The sequence below is a fragment of the Drosophila subpulchrella genome, unplaced genomic scaffold (assembly GCF_014743375.2).
Source record: "Drosophila subpulchrella strain 33 F10 #4 breed RU33 unplaced genomic scaffold, RU_Dsub_v1.1 Primary Assembly Seq99, whole genome shotgun sequence".
Lineage (NCBI taxonomy): Eukaryota > Metazoa > Arthropoda > Insecta > Diptera > Drosophilidae > Drosophila > Drosophila subpulchrella.
The window spans coordinates 255,936-282,483 of record NW_023665733.1 but is presented as its reverse complement, the minus strand read 5'-3'; the positions used below and the strand labels follow the sequence as shown (position 1 = coordinate 282,483).

Below are 26,548 nucleotides of genomic sequence, written 5' to 3'. Positions count from 1 at the left end.
TCTCTCTCTCATTTGCAATTCCTTTTTGGTCCTTCTCTCTCTCTCTCAGAGACCTTGACCTTGACCATGACCGCGCCACACTCGGCTGAGACGACAAATAACCTAGTGCGTAGTTTCTTTTATTCTTTATTCTTTCTCTTTCTTAATGCTTTACAGTTTCTTTTACATTTTCTTTCTTCTTATACATCTCCGACACGGCCATCCTGACTTTCACACGTCCTCGTGTGCATACTGTAACACTAGGTTGGTATCATTCTTGCTTTATTTCTCTTTTCATCTTTTACATCTTTCAACATCATTCTTAGCTTAATAAATAGTCTACACACACAACTTTATAAATTGCGTCATCAAATGTCGGTTTCGCAGGCTATCTCGCTTTTTCACATCATACAGTGAGTCAAATCAAACTTGTCACACCAGTCAACCGCGCCACACACCATGACAGACCTGGTTCAACTTTCTCTCAGTAGCTCGTACTCTTCTGCTCAAACCCGACCATTTGGCTATCCTTGTTATCAAACCACAGTTACAGGCTCTTGCCGCCTCACGCGACGCTTTGCACCTTTAGTGCCACGATCTGCTCAGATCCAAACTGCATCACACAATATCATCCATACCAGGCATGACTATTGTTGATCAAATCTAGCCCCTGTGTTTGATGTCTCACGACGAGTGTCTTTTTCATCACTGTCACTTTCCTCAATAGTCTCATCAGAGATCTGCTCGTCCGGCAGCCTTCTCAAGCTCTCGTGCGAATACTTGTAGGTTCGCTTGCTAGTTAACGATTTTAACAGGTATCGATCACCTTCCAACAACTCGGCAACCACAAAAGGTCCTTTGAACTTAGGATTCAATTTGGTCTGATGCCGCTCTTCACTTCTAAGCAAGACATGATCCCCTACCTTGTGTTTTACAATCTTGGCCTTATTCTTATCAACTCGATTCTTTTCATATTTCTTATTTATTTTAATATTTTCTTTGGCCTGAGCCCTCGCTTGCTTACAATCTATTTTAGTTTCTTCATTTATTGGCAATAAGCCGATTGGCCTGGCCTCTCTTCCAATCAATATTTCTAATGGGCTATACTTTGTTACCCTGTTCGTTGTACAATTCATGGCTAACTGTACTTCACTGAGTGCATCCTGCCAGGAACGTTCACCTATCTCTACCGCTGTCAACATACTCTTCATCGTGCTCATGACTCTTTCAACCTGTCCATTGGCCCTACTTGCACCTGTTGCTATCAAATGTAACTCTATTTTATGCATTGAACAGAACTCACGAAATTTTCCACAAGAGAAACCCCTGCCTTGATCTGCTATGATACGGTTAGGTACCCCAAAAAGTGATATTGTTGATTTTACAGCCTTAATACAGTTTTCTGCATCTAAATGCAAAGTATGATATAGGTGAACAAATTTAGTAAATGCGTCTATTTGTACTATGACATATTCCTTGGTATCATTTTTACCATTCAGCTTTCCACTAATATCAATGTGCACAGTATGCCAAGGTATCTCAACTTTCGGAATTGGATGCAATTCCATTTGAATTTTCCCTGATGGAGGCTTTGCTAGTTTAAATGCAATGCAGTTTTCTACAAATTTTAGTACATACTTGGACATATGCTCGAACCAATACTGCTCATAAACCTTCTCTAACGTTTTCTGCTACCCCAAATGCATGATTCCTTCATGGACATGATTTACTACAGACCACCTAAAGGCTCTTGGGATTACAGGTAGACAGCGTGTTTTTCCATTTCTCTGAATCTTCCGATACAGAATTCCTGCTCTTAGCTCATACGTCTTCGCTAAACTCTCCAGCAACTCTCCATCATTCAACTGGACTAATATTTCCCTTACACACGAATCACGCTGCTGCTCCGCTACAAGCCAGTTGTCTGTCACCTCTGTCAGGTCGATGCGGACTTCGGGTACTCTAATTGTTGTCTCACATTCAGTGACAATCGGATTTCTGGATAAAAAGTCCACGTGCGCCATGCGATTTCCCTTGCGCTACTCTACAGTGAAATCAAATGATTGCAAATATGCCCACCAACGGTGAACTCTCGGCGTTAGTTCTACTTTAGCACGACTTGCTTTCAATGAATTACAATCTGTAAATATTACAAACTTTCAACCGTGAAGGTAATGTCGGAAACTCTTTACAGCGTTGTATACTGCCAGGGTTTCTAATTCGTATGAATGAAACCTCGATTCTGGGGGCGTTGTACACTTGCTAAAGTATTCGACCACTCTAGGCTTACCGTCTATTTTGTGCATGAGAATGGCACCATTGCCACTTGCACTTGCATCTGTATGCAGCTCTATGGGATATTGTGGATCAAAGATAATTAAAACCGGATCATGAGTTAGTACTAAGATGATCTTCTGCCGTATTTCTTCATGCTCAGCTTTCCAAACGAAACTACTAATTTTGGAAGTCAACTGATATAACGGTTTCATCTGTTCAGAGAACTGTGGGACAAATTTACGGAAGTACGACGCTAATCCTATAAATTGTCGCAATTGTGAAACATTCTTTGGTTGAGTTGGTCCAGCCAGTGCTTGTATTTTTCGCGGTTTTGGTTCAATACTAGCGTCCTTGACCCAGTAGCCAAGATATTCTATTTCAGTTTTCAGAAAAGAGCATTTTTTTATATTAAATGAAAATCCTGCTTCCGATAGAACAACTGTCAATCTTTCAAATGCTTCCTCTTTTGACCTCATCATCAATGTAAACAATTGCATAGGAGTACGCCAGGTCACCCAGTGCTCGCGCTATAGCTCGCTAAAAAATCGAAGAGGCATTCTTCAGCCCAAATGGCATAGATAGAAACTCGTACTGGCCCTCAGGGGTTACAAAAGCAGTTCGCTCTATAGATCCTACATCTATTGGAATCTGAAAAAACCCACTAGCCATATCTAAACAAGAGAAGTATTTACCCCCACGCAGTCTGTTTACTTGATCTGATATTAGAGGCAAAGGATATTTGTCAGCCACTGTACTTGCATTTAGCTCTCTATAATCTATGCACAAACAATCACTGCCATCTTTCTTCTTAACTAACAAAATTGGACTCGCGAATGGAGAATTACTTGGACGTATTACATTTGTCGCCAACATTTCTTTGATTTTATCTCTAACTAATTCCTTTTCATCTACGCCAAGTCGATATGGACGTCTCTGCACAGTCTAGTTCGCACCTAATAAACGAATTTCTAATTCTCCAGTCGTGGTATTCCAATAATAAAATGCTCAGTGTATTGATCAAAAATGTTCTTCAATTTAGACTTTATCACTTAAATCATAATTTTCATCAAATAGCTTATCATAATTTGTAATAGTTTCATGGGATATTGAATTAATTTGTTTAGTTTTAAAAATATTAAATTTATCAGCATCCATCGTTATGCCAAAGCCAAGTGCCAAGATTTCACGACCAATCATTATGTCATGTTTCAAATGCTCGTCCATAGCTACATTAAACATGATTTCCAAATTAAATTGACAAATTTGTAAGGTGGACAGTATTTGTAAATTACAGTGTACAACATTTGTTCCAATTCCTTTTAGAATGACTAAATTATTAAATCTTTTTCCGGCCAGTTTGACTGCTAACTTTTCCTTTATTAAGGAACACTCGGCACCCGAGTCGAAAAAGAATGGAAAGGCCTCACCAAATTGATATAAAATTCCTTTCGGCTCCAACACTGCACAGACATCTACTCGCTTCTCGTTCATACTGCTACTCGATGCTGCTGTTCCCTTCATACATGCGGATGCAATATGACCGACGTTTCCACATTTAAAGCAAGTCACTCCAGTCCTGTCTCGTCCCGCCAGTGGTCTTCCAAACGATAGATTTGGTTTTGATTGTTCTGCCTTCCTTTTACGGCATTCCAGCACTTTGTGTCCGGAAATTCCACAGTAATGGCACTTCATTGGTGTGTGTGCCTTGAATCCCTTCCTGTCGGGGCCTATCGAAAATCTGAAGCCAGATGCTCACTTCGCTTGCTGAATGCATACGCCTTCAACTGCTGCTGTAGTTCATTTCTGTTCGTTATATTGGTGGTGAACAGTAGACGCTGCAGTCTAGTGTCGATTTGTGACGTGTGTGCCAGCACGAAAGAAACAGCTATTCCCTCGATGTCCATCGACTTCCATTTTGTCAAAAGTGACGTCACTAATCGGCTACCGTACTCTGACAAACACTCGCCCGTTTTCGGCCGTCCGTTGAGAATGTTCAACAAGATGGCGTCTCAGAATCGTCATAGCGCTAAAAATACAACTCTTGGAACTGTGGCCAGGTAATACCAGCATAGCTGATCTCTGCAAGCCATTGGGAAGCGCTCCCTTCTAGCGCTCCACTAAGCGACATAACCTGCGCACTGCCCTCCAGAGGATGCTCCGTGAGAATCATGTCGGCTGTTTTGCGCCACGCGCTGGCGTCAGCTTCAGCCGCGTCTGGACTAAACTTTGGCAGTCTCAATGATTTTTCACTTGTTGTTGTTAAAGCAGGCTGCTGCATTGTTTTTAGTATTTCGATGAATCGTAGATTTTTCCCTTTTGATCTCTCTCTCTCATTTGCAATTCCTTTTTGGTCCTTCTCTCTCTCTCTCAGAGACCTTGACCTTGACCATGATCGCGCCACACTCGGCTGAGACGACACTCTCTCTCGTTCTCAATCCACGCTCTCAGCAATTATGCAAAATAAAAGGAACCACAAATAACCTAGTGCCTAGTTTCTTTTATTCTTTATTCTTTCTCTTTCTTAATGCTTTACAGTTTCTTTTGCATTTTCTTTCTTCTTATACATTTCCGACATATTTATATTTTCAAAAACAATTGAACAACATTACAAAGATTTAGTTGTCATTATTAAAATTTTGCTAAACGCAAACATGAAAATTTCGATTGAAAAATCAAAGTTCTTTAAATTAGAAACAAACTTTCTCGGTTACGTTGTTTTTTTTTCACAATGTGATCAAATCTGATCTCGAAAAAATTTCTACAATTGTAAAATATCCGATCCCTAAAAATATTCGAGAGCTTAGAAGCTTTCTAGGCTTTACAGGATATTACAGAAAATGTGTACGAAATTACACAAAGACAGCTAAACCTTTAACAAAATATTTAGAAGGCCAAAACGGCAAAGTATCTAGAAAAGCATCAGGTAAAACTTGAATACAGTTTGGTGATTCAGCTGTAAGAGCTTTTAACGAGCTGATAGAAAAATTAATTGCACAAGTATGACGCATCTGACTTAGCAATTGGTGCTGTTCTTTCTCAGGAAGGAAATCCAATTACATTTATTTCAAAAACTCTAACCAAAACCGAACAATTATATGCAACAAATAAAAAGGAACTTTTAGCCATAATATGGGCTTTTAAAAATCTTCGAAATTACTTATATGGGGTTGACAACATCGAGATCTAAGCCGATCACCAACCTCTTTCATTCTCCATTTCTCAAAAAAATCCAAATATCGAGATGAAAAGATGGTATTCCTTTATTGAAAGCTATTCACCCAAAATTATTTATAAGCCAGGAGCACCAAATGTTGTTGCGGACGCTTTATCAAGGATCCAAATCAATTACTTAACGGAAAGTAATTAATCGGTCTCAGATCAAAATACTCAGCATTCAGCAGAGAGTAGTTTTGAGAATGTTATACAAGAAACCCGAAAACCCTTAAACCAGTTTAAGCAACAATTGCTAATAGCAACGGGGAGGTATACAATACATGAGTCGATTAATGTATTCGGAAATACTAGACATTTTTATACACTAACACATTTGTCCAGGATGTCGAAAACGCTGAAGACAGATCTATCATTATCACAGAAACTCATTGTAGAGCTTATAAAGGTCTTGATGAAAATTATAAAGAAATAACTAGACTTTATTCTTGGCCTAATTTATACAAAAAGCTTAAGGAGCTTATTGCACAATTTGCAATCAAAACAAATACAACAGACACCCAGTAAAAATTCATTTTGGTCAAGCACCTATTCCAGAAAGAGAAGGTGAAAACTTGCATCTTGACATATATTACGCCCAAAATCTTATAATCATTACCTGTATAGATTCGTATTCGAAATACTTAGTCGTTAAAGAAATCCCTGATAAACTAAATAAAGAAAATAAAGTTTCAGAAATTTTACAACAATTTCCATTAGCCAAATCTTTGATGATAGATAACGAACCAAGTTACATTTTCACAATAAAGATAGACAAATTAAAAATTATCACGTAGGATAGGTAATTTACGAAAAGAAACACGGGGAAAGAAACAAGCTTAATTCTAGATATAAACAAGGAATAACGCTATAGTCGAGTACCTCGACTAACAGATAACCGTTACTCAGCTAAAGGGACCAAGGGGAAATAGAGATATGCAAGCAGCAAAGCGAGATTGAAATGCGCCACCTACCGGCGGTAGACAGATTTAAGCGTTGGGCGTGGGAAATTTTTTTATATCAATCGATCGGTATTGACGAGACCAATACATTTCAGTTAAAATTTTTTATCTAGCACGAAAATTGTGGGCGGCACAGGTTTGGGCGGCTTGTGGGCGATAGAGTGGGCGTGGCATATTCGCGTAACAAACTTGCGCTGCGTACAAGGCTACGGGAGTTTCAGTTTCTTTTACATTTTCTTTCTTCTTATACATCTCCGACACGGCCATCCTGACTTTCACACGTCCTCGTGTGCATACTGTAACACTAGGTTGGTATCATTCTTGCTTTATTTCTCTTTTCATCTTTTACATCTTTCAACATCATTCTTAGCTTAATAAATAGTCTACACACACAACTTTATAAATTGCGTCATCAAATGTCGGTTTCGCAGGCTATCTCGCTTTTTCACATCATACAGTGAGTCAAATCAAACTTGTCACACCAGTCAACCGCGCCACACACCATGACAGACCTGGTTCAACTTTCTCTCAGTAGCTCGTACTCTTCTGCTCAAACCCGACCATTTGGCTATCCTTGTTATCAAACCACAGTTACAGGCTCTTGCCGCCTCACGCGACGCTTTGCACCTTTAGTGCCACGATCTGCTCAGATCCAAACTGCATCACACAATATCATCCATACCAGGCATGACTATTGTTGATCAAATCTAGCCCCTGTGTTTGATGTCTCACGACGAGTGTCTTTTTCATCACTGTCACTTTCCTCAATAGTCTCATCAGAGATCTGCTCGTCCGGCAGCCTTCTCAAGCTCTCGTGCGAATACTTGTAGGTTCGCTTGCTAGTTAACGATTTTAACAGGTATCGATCACCTTCCAACAACTCGGCAACCACAAAAGGTCCTTTGAACTTAGGATTCAATTTGGTCTGATGCCGCTCTTCACTTCTAAGCAAGACATGATCCCCTACCTTGTGTTTTACAATCTTGGCCTTATTCTTATCAACTCGATTCTTTTCATATTTCTTATTTATTTTAATATTTTCTTTGGCCTGAGCCCTCGCTTGCTTACAATCTATTTTAGTTTCTTCATTTATTGGCAATAAGCCGATTGGCCTGGCCTCTCTTCCAATCAATATTTCTAATGGGCTATACTTTGTTACCCTGTTCGTTGTACAATTCATGGCTAACTGTACTTCACTGAGTGCATCCTGCCAGGAACGTTCACCTATCTCTACCGCTGTCAACATACTCTTCATCGTGCTCATGACTCTTTCAACCTGTCCATTGGCCCTACTTGCACCTGTTGCTATCAAATGTAACTCTATTTTATGCATTGAACAGAACTCACGAAATTTTCCACAAGAGAAACCCCTGCCTTGATCTGCTATGATACGGTTAGGTACCCCAAAAAGTGATATTGTTGATTTTACAGCCTTAATACAGTTTTCTGCATCTAAATGCAAAGTATGATATAGGTGAACAAATTTAGTAAATGCGTCTATTTGTACTATGACATATTCCTTGGTATCATTTTTACCATTCAGCTTTCCACTAATATCAATGTGCACAGTATGCCAAGGTATCTCAACTTTCGGAATTGGATGCAATTCCATTTGAATTTTCCCTGATGGAGGCTTTGCTAGTTTAAATGCAATGCAGTTTTCTACAAATTTTAGTACATACTTGGACATATGCTCGAACCAATACTGCTCATAAACCTTCTCTAACGTTTTCTGCTACCCCAAATGCATGATTCCTTCATGGACATGATTTACTACAGACCACCTAAAGGCTCTTGGGATTACAGGTAGACAGCGTGTTTTTCCATTTCTCTGAATCTTCCGATACAGAATTCCTGCTCTTAGCTCATACGTCTTCGCTAAACTCTCCAGCAACTCTCCATCATTCAACTGGACTAATATTTCCCTTACACACGAATCACGCTGCTGCTCCGCTACAAGCCAGTTGTCTGTCACCTCTGTCAGGTCGATGCGGACTTCGGGTACTCTAATTGTTGTCTCACATTCAGTGACAATCGGATTTCTGGATAAAAAGTCCACGTGCGCCATGCGATTTCCCTTGCGCTACTCTACAGTGAAATCAAATGATTGCAAATATGCCCACCAACGGTGAACTCTCGGCGTTAGTTCTATTTTAGCACGACTTGCTTTCAATGAATTACAATCTGTAAATATTACAAACTTTCAACCGTGAAGGTAATGTCGGAAACTCTTTACAGCGTTGTATACTGCCAGGGTTTCTAATTCGTATGAATGAAACCTCGATTCTGGGGGCGTTGTACACTTGCTAAAGTATTCGACCACTCTAGGCTTACCGTCTATTTTGTGCATGAGAATGGCACCATTGCCACTTGCACTTGCATCTGTATGCAGCTCTATGGGATATTGTGGATCAAAGATAATTAAAACCGGATCATGAGTTAGTACTAAGATGATCTTCTGCCGTATTTCTTCATGCTCAGCTTTCCAAACGAAACTACTAATTTTGGAAGTCAACTGATATAACGGTTTCATCTGTTCAAAGAACTGTGGGACAAATTTACGGAAGTACGACGCTAATCCTATAAATTGTCGCAATTGTGAAACATTCTTTGGTTGAGTTGGTCCAGCCAGTGCTTGTATTTTTCGCGGTTTTGGTTCAATACTAGCGTCCTTGACCCAGTAGCCAAGATATTCTATTTCAGTTTTCAGAAAAGAGCATTTTTTTATATTAAATGAAAATCCTGCTTCCGATAGAACAACTGTCAATCTTTCAAATGCTTCCTCTTTTGACCTCATCATCAATGTAAACAATTGCATAGGAGTACGCCAGGTCACCCAGTGCTCGCGCTATAGCTCGCTAAAAAATCGAAGAGGCATTCTTCAGCCCAAATGGCATAGATAGAAACTCGTACTGGCCCTCAGGGGTTACAAAAGCAGTTCGCTCTATAGATCCTACATCTATTGGAATCTGAAAAAACCCACTAGCCATATCTAAACAAGAGAAGTATTTACCCCCACGCAGTCTGTTTACTTGATCTGATATTAGAGGCAAAGGATATTTGTCAGCCACTGTACTTGCATTTAGCTCTCTATAATCTATGCACAAACGATCACTGCCATCTTTCTTCTTAACTAACAAAATTGGACTCGCGAATGGAGAATTACTTGGACGTATTACATTTGTCGCCAACATTTCTTTGATTTTATCTCTAACTAATTCCTTTTCATCTACGCCAAGTCGATATGGACGTCTCTGCACAGTCTAGTTCGCATCTAATAAACGAATTTCTAATTCTCCAGTCGTGGTATTCCAATAATAAAATGCTCAGTGTATTGATCAAAAATGTTCTTCAATTTAGACTTTATCACTTAAATCATAATTTTCATCAAATAGCTTATCATAATTTGTAATAGTTTCATGGGATATTGAATTAATTTGTTTAGTTTTAAAAATATTAAATTTATCAGCATCCATCGTTATGCCAAAGCCAAGTGCCAAGATTTCACGACCAATCATTATGTCATGTTTCAAATGCTCGTCCATAGCTACATTAAACATGATTTCCAAATTAAATTGACAAATTTGTAAGGTGGACAGTATTTGTAAATTACAGTGTACAACATTTGTTCCAATTCCTTTTAGAATGACTAAATTATTAAATCTTTTTCCGGCCAGTTTGACTGCTAACTTTTCCTTTATTAAGGAACACTCGGCACCCGAGTCGAAAAAGAATGGAAAGGCCTCACCAAATTGATATAAAATTCCTTTCGGCTCCAACACTGCACAGACATCTACTCGCTTCTCGTTCATACTGCTACTCGATGCTGCTGTTCCCTTCATACATGCGGATGCAATATGACCGACGTTTCCACATTTAAAGCAAGTCACTCCAGTCCTGTCTCGTCCCGCCAGTGGTCTTCCAAACGATAGATTTGGTTTTGATTGTTCTGCCTTCCTTTTACGGCATTCCAGCACTTTGTGTCCGGAAATTCCACAGTAATGGCACTTCATTGGTGTGTGTGCCTTGAATCCCTTCCTGTCGGGGCCTATCGAAAATCTGAAGCCAGATGCTCACTTCGCTTGCTGAATGCATACGCCTTCAACTGCTGCTGTAGTTCATTTCTGTTCGTTATATTGGTGGTGAACAGTAGACGCTGCAGTCTAGTGTCGATTTGTGACGTGTGTGCCAGCACGAAAGAAACAGCTATTCCCTCGATGTCCATCGACTTCCATTTTGTCAAAAGTGACGTCACTAATCGGCTACCGTACTCTGACAAACACTCGCCCGTTTTCGGCCGTCCGTTGAGAATGTTCAACAAGATGGCGTCTCAGAATCGTCATAGCGCTAAAAATACAACTCTTGGAACTGTGGCCAGGTAATACCAGCATAGCTGATCTCTTCAAGCCATTGGGAAGCGCTCCCTTCTAGCGCTCCACTAAGCGACATAACCTGCGCACTGCCCTCCAGAGGATGCTCCGTGAGAATCATGTCGGCTGTTTTGCGCCACGCGCTGGCGTCAGCTTCAGCCGCGTCTGGACTAAACTTTGGCAGTCTCAATGATTTTTCACTTGTTGTTGTTAAAGCAGGCTGCTGCATTGTTTTTAGTATTTCGATGAATCGTAGATTTTTCCCTTTTGATCTCTCTCTCTCATTTGCAATTCCTTTTTGGTCCTTCTCTCTCTCTCTCAGAGACCTTGACCTTGACCATGATCGCGCCACACTCGGCTGAGACGACACTCTCTCTCGTTCTCAATCCACGCTCTCAGCAATTATGCAAAATAAAAGGAACCACAAATAACCTAGTGCCTAGTTTCTTTTATTCTTTATTCTTTCTCTTTCTTAATGCTTTACAGTTTCTTTTGCATTTTCTTTCTTCTTATACATTTCCGACATATTTATATTTTCAAAAACAATTGAACAACATTACAAAGATTTAATTGTCATTATTAAAATTTTGCTAAACGCAAACATGAAAATTTCGATTGAAAAATCAAAGTTCTTTAAATTAAAAACAAACTTTCTCGGTTACGTTGTTTTTTTTTCACAATGTGATCAAATCTGATCTCGAAAAAATTTCTACAATTGTAAAATATCCGATCCCTAAAAATATTCGAGAGCTTAGAAGCTTTCTAGGCTTTACAGGATATTACAGAAAATGTGTACGAAATTACACAAAGACAGCTAAACCTTTAACAAAATATTTAGAAGGCCAAAACGGCAAAGTATCTAGAAAAGCATCAGGTAAAACTTGAATACAGTTTGGTGATTCAGCTGTAAGAGCTTTTAACGAGCTGATCGAAAAATTAATTGCACAAGTATGACGCATCTGACTTAGCAATTGGTGCTGTTCTTTCTCAGGAAGGAAATCCAATTACATTTATTTCAAAAACTCTAACCAAAACCGAACAATTATATGCAACAAATAAAAAGGAACTTTTAGCCATAATATGGGCTTTTAAAAATCTTCGAAATTACTTATATGGGGTTGACAACATCGAGATCTAAGCCGATCACCAACCTCTTTCATTCTCCATTTCTCAAAAAAATCCGAATATCGAGATGAAAAGATGGTATTCCTTTATTGAAAGCTATTCACCCAAAATTATTTATAAGCCAGGAGCACCAAATGTTGTTGCGGACGCTTTATCAAGGATCCAAATCAATTACTTAACGGAAAGTAATTAATCGGTCTCAGATCAAAATACTCAGCATTCAGCAGAGAGTAGTTTTGAGAATGTTATACAAGAAACCCGAAAACCCTTAAACCAGTTAAAGCAACAATTGCTAATAGCAACGGGGAGGTATACAATACATGAGTCGATTAATGTATTCGGAAATACTAGACATTTTTATACACTAAGACATTTGTCCAGGATGTCGAAAACGCTGAAGAAAGATCTATCATTATCACAGAAACTCATTGTAGAGCTTATAAAGGTCTTGATGAAAATTATAAAGAAATAACTAGACTTTATTCTTGGCCTAATTTATACAAAAAGCTTAAGGAGCTTATTGCACAATTTGCAATCAAAACAAATACAACAGACACCCAGTAAAAATTCATTTTGGTCAAGCACCTATTCCAGAAAGAGAAGGTGAAAACTTGCATCTTGACATATATTACGCCCAAAATCTTATAATCATTACCTGTATAGATTCGTATTCGAAATACTTAGTCGTTAAAGAAATCCCTGATAAACTAAATAAAGAAAATAAAGTTTCAGAAATTTTACAACAATTTCCATTAGCCAAATCTTTGATGATAGATAACGAACCAAGTTACATTTTCACAATAAAGATAGACAAATTAAAAATTATCACGTAGGATAGGTAATTTACGAAAAGAAACACGGGGAAAGAAACAAGCTTAATTCTAGATATAAACAAGGAATAACGCTATAGTCGAGTACCTCGACTAACAGATAACCGTTACTCAGCTAAAGGGACCAAAGGGAAATAGAGATATGCAAGCAGCAAAGCGAGATTGAAATGCGCCACCTACCGGCGGTAGACAGATTTAAGCGTTGGGCGTGGGAAATTTTTTTATATCAATCGATCGGTATTGACGAGACCAATACATTTCAGTTAAAATTTTTTATCTAGCACGAAAATTGTGGGCGGCACAGGTTTGGGCGGCTTGTGGGCGATAGAGTGGGCGTGGCATATTCGCGTAACAAACTTGCGCTGCGTACAAGGCTACGGGATCTAAATCTGAAATCCCATTTCTCTCTCTTTGATAGTTTCCGAGATATCCACGTTCATATTTACGATTTTTTTAAGTTTGTGGGCGGTTTGTGGCCGTTAGAGTGGGCGTGGCACATAGCTGAAAAAAAACTTAGGAATCGGCATGCCAAATATCAATAGCCTAGCTCCTATAGTTTCCGAGATCTCAGCGTTCATCCGGACGGACAGACAGACGGACAGACGGACATGGCTAGATCGACTCGGCTAGTGATCCTGATCAAGAATATATATACTTTATGGGGTCGGAAACGCTTCCTTCTGCCTGTTACATACTTTCCGACGAATCTAGTATACCCTTTTACTCTACGAGTAACGGGTATAACAAGTAGTTAAGGAAAACCTCCCCAATAAAGTTATTACAAATAACAGAAACCGTACGATTCATAAAGATAATATTAAATAATTTGTTTTAAATTACAGATAATGATTTCAATAATGTACTTATTATTGCTGGTAGCTAAAACCAAATCCGAAATTATGGATGGGTTATGGGTTCTATACCAGGATACCAAAGATGTTCTTATTTATGAATCATACCCAGATTTATTTCATATAACTAATATAAGTCTTTATAGAGATATAATTAATCTTGAAACAGAATTTTTAAAGAGTGACGACATCAAGAATTTGCTTTGGGAAGCATCCCATGATTTAAAAATTATCAAAGTACTTATTCCTCAAATAATACCCAGTAGATCAAAAAGAGGCATTTGGAAATGGATAGCGGGAGCACCAGATCATGATGATTTCATAACAGTCCAAAATTAAATCGACGATTTAATACAAAATAATAACGATCAATTCGTTATTAATTCTAAAATAATTAAAGAGATAAAATCTTTATCTGAAGACTTCAAAACAGCCTTTAAGGATCGAAAAATTCCACTCAGAAAATATCGTCTGCGCTTGCTTACTTAGGTAGGTAGGTAGGTAGGAGTGGTTGGAGATTAGATACTAGTCCCCTCACTTAGGCCACCTTAAGCCCCTTGTGATACCACATGATCTCTGAACAGATCCGTTTCCCTAGCTCATGGGTTATCTGCTTTCGCGAAGTATTCTGTTCTTCTTAAGAAACATAAGAGTTTTTGGATGCTTACGCCATGAATGGCCGCAAGGTTCGGAAGTGTGTAGCTACACCTAGCATAGGAGGTGTGCTTACTTACGATCTTATGAATTTAATGGACACAATTACATTCGCCAAAATTGATGTATTTAATACTAAAATTCTAAACAATGATGATATACAAGAAATGTAAAAGCGCGAAGATAGACTGTAATTATAACAGACCTTTTAGATATATCTGAATTTAAAATCGCTTTGAATCAAGATCTTATTATAATTTACATTAAATACCCTATTATTACCGATCGTTGTGACGTTTACAATTCAAGATCCATTTCACATAATGATGGAAAACTCATTATGTTTGCGACAAGAACGCGGAGGAATACAAGCTGCAAAGCCCGCGTGCATTTGAAGCCATAACCAAGGCACACTACGTCGACGACTACATATGTAGATAGCCTAGGCGACGAAACTGAAGCAATCGAGGTTACCCCAAAAGTCCGAGACATACACGCGGCTGGAGGTTTCAATATAAAGAACTGGGCTTCTAATTCACCCGAAGTCTTGAAACACTTACAGGGTGATTCCCTCGATCTACCATCGCCAAAGGAACTCGGGGAGCCAGAAAAAGTCCTCGGTATGTTTTGGGGACCAGCAAATGACATGTTTAAATATGTTTAAAGATTTGCACGAACGAAAAGAAACGTCCTTTCGGAAGAAGCCTTGCCAACCAAACACGAGGTACTGCAAGTGTTTATGTCCATACTCGATCCCTTAGGATTCTTATCCTTCTAAACTATTTGCCTCAAAATGCTTCTTCAGGAAATTTTGCGCACAGGCATAGGCTCGGATGACATCTTACCTTAGCTGAGTTTTTGGACGAAATGGAAAGACTTGCTACCCCAAGCTACAAATATTCAAGTACCCCGTCATTACTCGCCCTTATGACAGATTTCATTGAACTACATACTTTCGTGGACGCCAGTGAGTACGGATAGGAAAAGGGTATATCTCACTGATCGCAGCAAAAAGTAAAGTGGCGCCCCTCAAGCCACTTTCCATACCCCGCATGGAGCTACTTGCTGCTGTAATCGGTGCACGTCTATCCTACAATGTGCGGAGCACTCGCAACATATGCGTCGATCAACACACTTATTAGACCGATCCAAAAACAGTACTTTCCTGGCTGACGATGGACCCGCGTAATTTTTAGGCTGCTTAGGAGATATTCTGAAAACCACAAACGCTGGTCACGAAACAAACCATCACATACTTCACGAGGGAACAATTATTTTAATCCGCAGGGTATATTTTATTCCCCAGTTACGTGTTATTTACAAATCCATACGTTATCTTTACATGCCTCGTTCTGCGCGCAGTTCATATAGAGATAGCCCACGGCCTTGACACTAGCTTTTGCGTAATGTGCCTGGCAAACTTTATGTCGCGACGCGGGACGCCCAAGGAAATATTTTCTGATAATGGAACAAATTTCAAAGCAACTGAAAAGATTGTCAAGGAGGAGCTAAAAAATGTTGAGTTTGACAAGCTCGTTATAAAATATGACAAAATTAAATGTCGCTCAATATGGTGGTGGAATATAACCGCCCCAGTAGATTTTGAAACGTCGATTAATTAATATAAATTCATCGGTTAGACCCGACACCAATCAAGACATCTCGCCGACAATCGAGCGACCATACAGCTACAGTGCGATCCTCAATAGGAGAAGAAGATTTTTTAAAGCTCTTGATTTTATCATGATTTTGTAACTTGATTTAACTAATAAAAACATGGAGTTATAAAGCAGTGCTGTTAGAAGCTTTCATTAAGGGTTCGGCTTTACTAAATAAATCCACAATTTCGGTTTTTTTAAAGTTAGCCATGGTGTGCTCGCTTCGAGGTGCAAACACCGAATGACTGAAATTGTGCACATTTTCTAGAGAACAGCTAAAAAAGTAGGCGATTATCAAATTGATATATCGATTGGAAACGGAAATAAAAGAAGCAGAGAATATGTGAAAAAAGTGGAATTTACATGTTGGGCAAACTAAAATCAAATGTTGGCGCGTAAAATTACATTAAAACTTGAAGAAAAAAATACTGCATAACTTTTTGAATTTTTAGTAAGGCTCATCAAAATGCCTCGACTTCAAGTTAAGCCTTCATCTTAAACTAAGGTTACCTAAAATTATACAAAGTTGTGATAGTGCAACAACGCAATATATCGATGGTGGGAAAAAACAATCGAGGTATCCCGCAGCCAAGCCAATATCGATACTATCGATGGTTTTACAGCTCCAACTGACATAAGGGATTCATATGATTGATTTTGTGAGCTATATCACAAACTATTAACTCATTCAGGGCTCTAATCCATATCCCTGTGTGCTGCAACTAAACTTAGTGCTCTTGCGCTTGCCCATTGCTTTATGTACCAACACACTTCCCTTCAGTTCTGCAGTAGGGCCGCGGTGACATGGCCCAAGGCAAAAAGAGTTTTTTTTTTTGTGGCTAAAACGCTGTGCCGCTGTTGACGTCAGCAGAGAAGTCGGCGCAGCGTAGAAGACTGCCTAAGAAAACGATCGTGCAACAAAGAGAGGCAGATATTCGGAAGTTCCCACTCTTTTTTTGTCTTATAATCTGCCTGCACTCGGTGCTCTCAGAGAAAAATTTTGCCCGATCCGTTATTTCTTTTGTGTCTCTCCGTTATGTTCGGCAAGCGACTAATATTTCGGCGGAAAATTTTTCGTGGCGCAGCGACTTGTTTAGGAGCATTATTGTATATCGAAAAAAAAACTAATATTCTACGTGTTCCCTAAACTGTTGAATTGCTGAATTGTTGAAAATTCAACAGAAAATTTCAGCAATTAAGGGAACGACCTTAAAAGTTCCCTGTTGAATTTTCATTTTAAAGATGACAGCTGTTAATCAGCTGTTTGTCAGATTGTCAAATTGCCAAAGATGTTGTGCATTGATCTTAGTTTAAAGTACGTAAATTTTGAAGGTATTCAATGGGTTCCGTTAGCCGAAAGTGGATGATGAAATGTTTTGTGCCAAAAAAAATCCCGCAAAGAGTTTATACACAGCTCTAAAAGGTAAATATACAAATAAACAAGTAAAACGCATTTTTAATCATATGCCCAAACATTTTTTCAGAAGCGTTGGCCAAGGACTCCTAGGACCGGGCACATGTTTCAGAAAGGCGATGACGAACGTGAAAAACAAACTAACAAAACAAAAAATCAGAAATACTTACAATAATTGTACCTTTATTGAAAATCTCAATAATACGATGTAATTAAAATGAATTTAAATGTAATTAAAAATGTATGTATTTTAAATTCTATATTTTCATAACTGTAAACTCATGGCAAAAATTCTGCATTTCACAAGTGATTTCACTTGGGACGTGTCACTTGCAAGTGATTTTATAAGTGAAAACTCATTGGAAATATTCTTAATTTCACAAGTGATTTTACGTGGGACGTGTCATCGGCACGTGACAGTCCATACTACAAATGAGTATTAGGAACAAGTGAAATCCCGTGGGATTTTCATTTGAATTTTCACTTGTGAAAAAGCGGACATCATGTAAAATTGTCTATATCGAGTGTCACTTGTTCTTCACTTGTGCAAGAGGACATGCCCCACGGGATTCACAAGGTAATTCACAAGTGAAACCTTTTTTTGGAACTGAAGGGTCACTACAAAACACTTCAGGTCTCTTTGCTGATGAACAAGTGAATAAGATATTAGTGTTCCGTTATGTCCAGATGAAATCGAAAGGGCACAGGTGCAGCCTCTGGTATGTTGATCGGCGGCCTTGCATTGACAGTGACAATGGTGCGATTCGACAACCAAGGTTGTGTCACGTACCAAAATATAATGAAAATTTTAGTGGTTAGTGGTGATCGGACTTATTCACCTTCTGGTTGTGTCAAAGATGAGCAACGTTCTGCTCTGGGGACTTTCAACCCAATTTGCACATGTGCCCCGAAAAATGCGATTTCTGAATATGTGTTTTGTATTTAAATATTAAAGATTTAAATTTATTTAAATACTTAATTGGTTTTCACAATAATTATGGGGGCTCGCTATCACATCGCACCACAGTTTTTTCTGGGGCTCGTAATGTTCTCGTCCATCTTTTCTTTTCTTTCCTTTTCTTTTCTTTTCTTTTCTTTTCTTTTCTTTTCTTTTCTTTTCTTTTCTTTTCTTTTCTTTTCTTTTCTTTTCTTTTCTTTTCTTTTCTTTTCTTTTCTTTTCTTTTCTTTTCTTTTCTTTTCTTTTCTTTTCTTTTCTTTTCTTTTCTTTTCTTTTCTTTTCTTTTCTTTTCTTTTCTTTTCTTTTCTTTTCTTTTCTTTTCTTTTCTTTTCTTTTCTTTTCTTTTCTTTTCTTTTCTTTTCTTTTCTTTTCTTTTCTTTTCTTTTCTTTTCTTTTCTTTTCTTTTCTTTTCTTTTCTTTTCTTTTCTTTTCTTTTCTTTTCTTTTCTTTTCTTTTCTTTTCTTTTCTTTTCTTTTCTTTTCTTTTCTTTTCTTTTCTTTTCTTTTCTTTTCTTTTTTTTTTCTTTTCTCTTCTTTTCTTTTCTATTCTCCTCGGAGAAAATCTTCGATGCTAATCGTAGAGTTTCACTAGTGATGCTGATCAAGAATATATATACTTTATGGTGTCAAAAACGTCTCCTTTACTGCGTTGGAAACCTCTGACTGAAATCAGCCGGGTATACAAAAAAAAACACATTGACATTTTTCTAGCTGCTGCAAATAAAACAAGAGAAAACGCGCCCCTAGCGGCTTGGTGGCGTATTAGTAAATTTGGTGTGCAATCTTGAGTGAATTGAATAAGATTGATTATAACTTTTTAATGACTGGTTTCAATAATGTTTGGCATGTAAATAGGTATTGATAATAAGAACAAACTCTCATTTTAATTTTTACAAACTTGCGCTGCGCAGGAAGTCCAAGAATCTGCATGCCAGTCTATAGGGTCGAAAACGCTTCGTTCTACCTGTTACATACTTTTACTGAACGAGTAACGGGTATTAAAAGAAAGTTCGCTGTAGTCGAGTATGCAAGCAGCAAGGCGACTTTTACAGCGCCAGCGCCTTGTCTGCTTATCTTTCGTCTTCTTTCTTATACCACTAAAGCTGTCGCTCATCTATTCAGCAAATACTTTGTAAGCCTGCATATGTCTATATGAAGATCTTGGAGCCAAGCTTTTTACACATTCACAGTCCGTCTGCCGCTCCGAATAAACGCTATACATTTTAATATAACCTATTCTTGCGTTTTTAATTATAAATATAAAGGTGGCATATTTGTTGAACATTTGGTGACCCCAACGTGATAGCAGTTTTATTCGGAGTCTGCAACTCGGTCTCGCGATTGTTTAATATAGTTTAAACAAACGCTTTGTTTCGCTGTCGTTATCGTGCATTCGGTCACAAACATACGAACATACATACATATGTGCATATAAAAGTGCACAGCCGGCCGTTTGATTTTTGTACATTTTGCGCTGTGAAAAAACACCAAAACTGTTTTGTGCATATAATTCTTAACAAAGTGAATCACATTCGTTTGCCAGTTACATAACCTGCTGTTGCTAGGCAGGCAATTTATTGGCAAGAACAACAACAAAAACAACGCTTGTTAACCTTGCCTTTTCGCGGTAAAGGGCATACGGTGTTTTGTGCCTCTAACGCGTTCGGACATTTAATTTTATTTCATTTTTTTTTATTTCTCGTGATTGAAAAATGTGTGATACGGAAAACTCGGTTCGGGCTCATAATGAATCCACAAGTGATGTCGACTACTACCGAGTCAAAGCCCAATCTATTTTGCGGCAAATGAGCTCGATGAAATGCTATTTAAACGCTGATGATAATCAGTTTGACGAAGCTGATTTGCTGGCGCGAATGGAATGGAACAATTCCTTAAACCAGGCATTTGGTTCTGCGCAGACATCGTTGGAAAGACTGGATTTTGCAGAGATCTCGAGCGACCATCGGATTGAATTTGCTGAAGTCTTCATGGATGTGAAGGCGAAACTAAGCCGAGGCTTGGCGGCTCATCGCAAATCCCCATTGCCGGCTTCAACCGCTGCAAATTCAACATCTATTGACATCACTAATAATGCGGATCTTTCTTTTCAAGTCACCATTGCCGGCTTCAACCGCTGCAAATTCAACATCTATTGACATCACTAATAATGCGGATCTTTCTTTTCGATCTAGGAAGCCTCGGTTGCCAAATTTGGAAACTGCTCGTTTTCATGGATCCTACTCTGAGTGGCCGGATTTTCTTGTGACTTTCACTACGGTCATCGGAAATGATGATGAGCTAAGCGACATTGAAAAATTACAATATTTGCGTTCGAGTTTGGGCGGCGTGGCTCTGGAAACCATACGCTCGCTCGAACCCTCGAATGCTAATTTTAAAAAGGCTATGAATTTGCTGGTTAAACGATTTGATAACAAAGTTTTACACTTTCAGGCACACGTTCAGGCAATATTCAGTTTAAAGGGTGTCGAGAAGGGATCTTCGAAGGGTCTTCGGGAGCTGAGCGATTGCATGAATTCGCATCTGCGAGCAATTCGAACCCTGGCCAATACACAACAAATTTTGGATGGACTTTTAATTCACATCGTCACTCGGAAACTGGATCAGAGGACGCGGGAAAAATGGAAAGAGGATTTGTCAATCACTGAGCTGTCTACCTGGGATGCTATGGAATCGTTTTTGGAAAAGAGGTGCAGGATGATGGAAAACTTGGATCAAGCCTTGGTGACTGACACACCAGGCCAGCAGGTGGGAAAAAATTTGCACAAATATAACCAAAATACACTTATTGCTTCTTCTACAAACTCAAATCATTTGACATGTTTATTTTGCGATGCACGGGATCATTATTTGCCAAAGTGTTCTCGATTTTTAAATTTTGAGTCCGAATCTTCGATATAGAGAAGCAAAGAAGTTGCAAAGAAGTCGACTCACTGCCAATATTGTCGCATGAAGCACCATTTATTATTACACATGAACCATGACCCATCCGCAACATCAACCTCATTTTCATCTCCATCATGCGATCCATCCTCGAGCTCTCAGCTCTAAACTTCATAACCTCTCGCTTAGCTAGCCAACTTAACTTGAATCATAAAAGATCGCAAACGTCGATTTCTGGGATAGGAGAATCTTCCATGATCTCTGATAAGACTGTCGATATTCTTGTGCAATCACGGGATGCAAGCTATCGTGCGGCATTCACAGCGGTTGTGACTCACAGTATTACTGATTATCAGCCCCATTTCAATATAAATGCAACATCTTGGATGATACCTCAAAACATTTCACTCGCTGACCCTTATTTCAATCAATCACAACGAATTGACCTTTAACTCGGCGCTGGGTTGTTTTTCGAAATAATTTTTATGGGACAAATTCATTCGGATAGGGCTTCGCCAACTCTTCAGAACACCGAGCTTGGTTGGATAGTCTCTGGAGGGTTATCATCGAACATGCCAACTCATAAATCGGTTTTACAAGCCAGCATCAAGGACCCAGCTGATCATTCCGATGACACACTTTCCGCCATAGTAAAGCGATTTTCGAAAATTGAGGACTTCACTTCGTCTAAGCCATCTTTATTGCCGGAAGACTTGCGATGTGAGCAACTTTTCACTGAAAATTGCATTAGACTTGGAAACGGCCAATACTCTGTTCGTCTCTTGTCCACTTCTGGATTCGAATCTCTAGGTGCTTCTTATTGCTTGGCTCGTCGTCGTTTCAAGAGTTTGGAAGCTAAACTAGATAGAAACCCACCCCTGAAAGCTCAGTATTCAGCATTTTTGAGGGAGTATATCGATCTAGGTCACATGTCTCTTGTAACTAAGGAACCGTCAGAAACACAGTTCTTTTTGCCCCACCATTGCGTACATAAGCAGGAGAGCACGAGTACGAAGCTTCGTGTCGTTTTCGATGGATCTGCTAAAACAACTTCTGGTAGCTCTCTGAACGACTTACTTCTGGCAGGACCAACAATTCAACAGAAAATCTTCAATATACTGCTTCGCTTTCGATTTTGTTAAGTTGCCCTTTGTGGAGATATCTGCAAGATGTACCGTTGCGTGCGTGTTTCGTACCCGGATGATTTCTTGCGGTGCATCGTTTGGAGAGAGAGCTCCACGGAAGAGTTGAGTGTTTTTAAATTGAACATGGTGACTTATGGAACCAAGCCAGCTGCCTTCTTGGCTATAAGAGCCATGCATCAACTCGCTTACGATGAGGAGCAAGCATTTCCTATTGGAGCAAAAATTGTTCGTAGAGATTTCTATGTGGATGATTTAATATCTGGTGGGGACTCAGTTGAGGAGGTGAGAGAAATTCGTCGTCAGGTGAAGGAACTACTGTCGCGGGGCCACTTTCCAATTCGCAAATGGTGTTCAAATGTGTCAGCAGCCCTGGAAGGAGAGTCTGAATGCGACAAGGAGCAGTTAATCTAATTTCACAATGTATCGGATGTCGCCAAGGCATTGGGACTAGTCTGGGATCCATCTTCTGATCAACTCCTATTTCATTTTTCTCAACTGCCAACCAATCAACGACCCACTAAGCGGGTTGCATTGTCAACGATTCCCAAATTCTATGATCCACTCGGTTTAATAACTCCTATTATTACAAAATCTAAGATTTTTCTGCAATCTATATGGAGTGCGAACGTGGATTGGGATGATGCACTGCCAGAGCCCATTCTTTCGTCATGGGGGGAGTTGACCTCACAGTTATCGGTCGTACAAAACTTAGAATTCCCACGATTCGTACTGCAACCAAGGGCTTCCGTTGAGTTGCATGGATTCTGCGATGCTAGCATGTCAGCTTATGGAGCGTGTTTATACTTGCGATCGGAGACCAATGAAGAATCGAAAGTCCATCTGCTCTGTGCCAAGTCAAGGGTAGCTCATTGAAGGCCTTAACAATTCCAAGATTAGAACTTTCCTCACCGCTTTTATTGGCTGAGCTAATCGTAAACGCCAAGGAAGCCATAGATTTCGATTGCACCTTACATTGCTGGTCGGACTCGTCCATTGTGTTGGCGTGGATTCGGCAACCTCCGAGGGAGTTTAACGTTTTCGTATCAAACAGAATCGCGAAAATTCAGGAGATGACGAAAGACATGTCTTGGCATCACGTTCCTACAAACTTGAACCCGGCAGACGTCGTATCGCGAGGATGTACCCCAAGAGAATTGTTGGAACAGTCCTTTTGGGCTAACGGGCCTCCATTCCTTCTGCAAAGCTCGTCAAATTGGCCGTCCCTGCTAGACTCAGTAAAGGATCTTCCAGAGCGCCGTTCTGTGGCTCTAATTGGGGCCGTTTGCATAGACAGTTCATCAAACTGCAAATTCCTCAACTCTTTCGACAAGTTGCAGCGCGTATTTGCATACATTTATCGATTCATTTCAAATTGCAGAGCCAAATCTGCGACCTTAAAAGGTCGACTTTCGGTGGAGGAGATCAACTCTGGAACTGTACTTCTTCTGAGGAGCATCCAACAGGCTATCTTGGCGAAGGAGTATGGATCTCTTAGCCAGGGCAAGCCGTTTCCACAGAAGAGCAAGCTGTTTTCGCTTAGGCCTATACTCGGCTCCGATGGGTTACTTCGCGTGGGTGGAAGGCTTCAGAACGCAAACTTGGACTACGATACGAGGCATCCGATACTGTTGCCCAAAGATCATCCAGTCGTCAAGGCGATCATCATTTATTATCATGAGAAATATTCGCATGGAGGATCGCAGTCGCTGCTTGCCGCATTACGGCAAAGGTACTGGCCGATTGGAGGCTGCAAGTTCGTCGCCAGCGTTATCAACAAATGCGTCCGATGTTTCCGAATGAAGCCTTTTACTTGGGAGCACATCATGGGTAGCCTTCCAGCAAATAGAGTGCAGCCTAATCCAGCTTTTCATACCACAGGAGTGGACTATTGTGGGCCATTCTATCATAAGGCAGAGGCCAGAAACAAGGCACCCCACAAGAGCTATATCGCCGTCTTTGTCTGTTTTTCCACGAAGGCTGCTTATTTGGAAGTGGTCCAGGATCTCACGACGGATTCTTTCATCGCAGCGCTGAGGAGATTCATCAGCCTTAGAGGCAGTCCGCGTACCATTTGGAGCGACAACGCTACAAACTTTGTCGGTGCATAGAGCGAGCTTGCCGAGCTGAAAGAGCTCTTTTTGAGCGAGCAGCACACAGCATCGATATCTTCCGTCTGTTTAGCTGATGGGATCGATTGGAAGTTCATCCCTCCGCGTGCCCCGCACTTCGGCGGTTTATTGGAGGCCGCTGTGAAGTCAGCTAAATTTCACTTCTACAGAGTCGTCGGTGCATCCATCTTAGCCATCGATGAATTAAGAACTCTTGCCATCCTTAACTCCCGTCCACTCTGTCCAATTTCAGAAAATGCTGAAAGCCTTGAGGTGCTAACACCGGCGCATTTCCTGAAGGGTTCCAGCTACACTAAGTTTCCTGAGCCTGGCATTACTCATCTCCGCGAAGACCGCTACGGGTCTGATCAAGAGAGCCGTCGCCAAGCTAGCCGTTCTGCCCATCGATTCCGAGATAGTTGGAACCTTACCTCTTCCAACGGAGGGACTATGTTCGGAGCAGATCGCCAGCGCCTAGTCATGCGCGCATAGGTGTTCGACGGCACCTGCAGCGCTCTCTGTTTTCTTTCGCCTTCTTTCTTATACCACTAAAGCTGTCGCTCATCTATTCAGCAAATACTTTGTAAGCCTGCATATGTCTATATGAAGATCTTGGAGCCAAGCTTTTTACACATTCACAGTCCGTCTGCCGCTCCGAATAAACGCTATACATTTTAATACAACCTATTTGTGCGTTATTAATTATAAATATAAGGGTGGCATATTTGTTGTCTTCCCCATAAACAATGCCGTTTATATTTTTCAATATCTTTAAATATGAGACCAGCTGACATATTTTTATGTTATGTGCGTTTTTTGAGCGTAAGAGTGGGTCAATACATTTCAGTTAATTTCAATTAGTAGATTTTGAAACGTCGATTAATTTATATAAGTTCATCGGTTGGACCCAACACCAATCAAGACATCTCGACAATCGAGCGACCATACAGCTACAGTGCGATCCTCAATGGGAGAAGATTTTTTAAAGGTTTTGATTTTATCTTGATTTTTTAATTGGATTTAAAAATTTACGGCATACTTTTGGCATTTTTAGTAAGGCTCATCAAAATGCCTCGACTTTAAATTAAGCCTTCAACTAAAACTAATGTATTATTTTAGTAAAAATTGAATTTGGTCTTTAGAGTGATATTATATTATTAGCATTATGATATTATTACATGCCAATAAACGAACAGCCTGCATAAGTAAATTATGGAACATTAACATCCTTTTATACATTTATTTACGGAGAACCGCTGATTCGCGGCGGTGACCTTTACTTCACTGGTATATATATATGTACTACATTATAGTTGCTTTAAAATAAATAAATTTGGTATCTTACCGGTGAAACGCCAGGGTCGGAAAACTCTTCTGGTAGGGACACCATCTTGCGGTACAGAATATGAGCCTCTCGAATTTTGCATTTTACTTTAACATGAAAAAAAAATTGTATTTTTATTACTTCATATACATGAGCGTCATGAGAATCTTTTAAAACAAAATTGATACTCGGTTGGTTCAAGTCCCCACTATTAATTAAGTAGTATGTGAACGCGGAATCTTTTTTTCGATAAACAAACAGTAAGTCTTAATTGTGTGTGTTTTGTGAAGCTCAACGGTCAGATCTCGTTAAGAAGAAGTATCGAAGGTTCAAAAATATTTAAGAAACACTCTTGTGTTTCTGTGAATTACCTTAACATTCTCACAGGTGCATGTCTGATCGTGACACGCTGTCGTCCCATGAATGTCAAACTGATTATGAATTCACTTGTGTTTTTGTCACAGAGTCATTAACTGGAAAGAGTCATAAACATGTTACCATCATTAAAGAGACGTACACAAGTCCAACCATGATCATACACCTATTTTACCGAACAAATTTGACTTGTGATTTCTCGTTTCCTGGCCAGCATAAGCAAGACCCTAGATCCATATTTTGTAGCATAATCGGGGGTGTCACAGAAATCCCTTCCAACCAAATTTTCCCCGAAAAGGAAATCTCGGTATCACAAACGTCTTTTTTGACGGTTTCCGCATTTTGACAGACGTTTTGATAAAATAAACCAACTTACAAATGCTTGCCAAGAATAGAACTTTATTTAGG

General features: G+C 39.6%; 1 protein-coding gene across 1 annotated transcript in view; it reads right to left on the bottom strand.

The window, feature by feature from the left end:
- LOC119562860 (vesicular glutamate transporter 1) overlaps window positions 1-26,159 on the bottom strand; it is a gene marked incomplete at its 3' end in the record, with an annotated part of 125,675 nt that extends 99,516 nt beyond the window's left edge. Inside the window, exons 1-2 of the mRNA XM_037875973.1 lie at window positions 26,137-26,159; window positions 25,787-25,872 (exon numbers count right to left, since the gene is read on the bottom strand). Of these exons, the coding sequence (XP_037731901.1) occupies window positions 25,787-25,872; window positions 26,137-26,144 (94 nt within the window). The remainder of the gene's footprint in view (window positions 1-25,786; window positions 25,873-26,136) is intronic.
- Window positions 26,160-26,548: the final 389 nt, after the last annotated feature.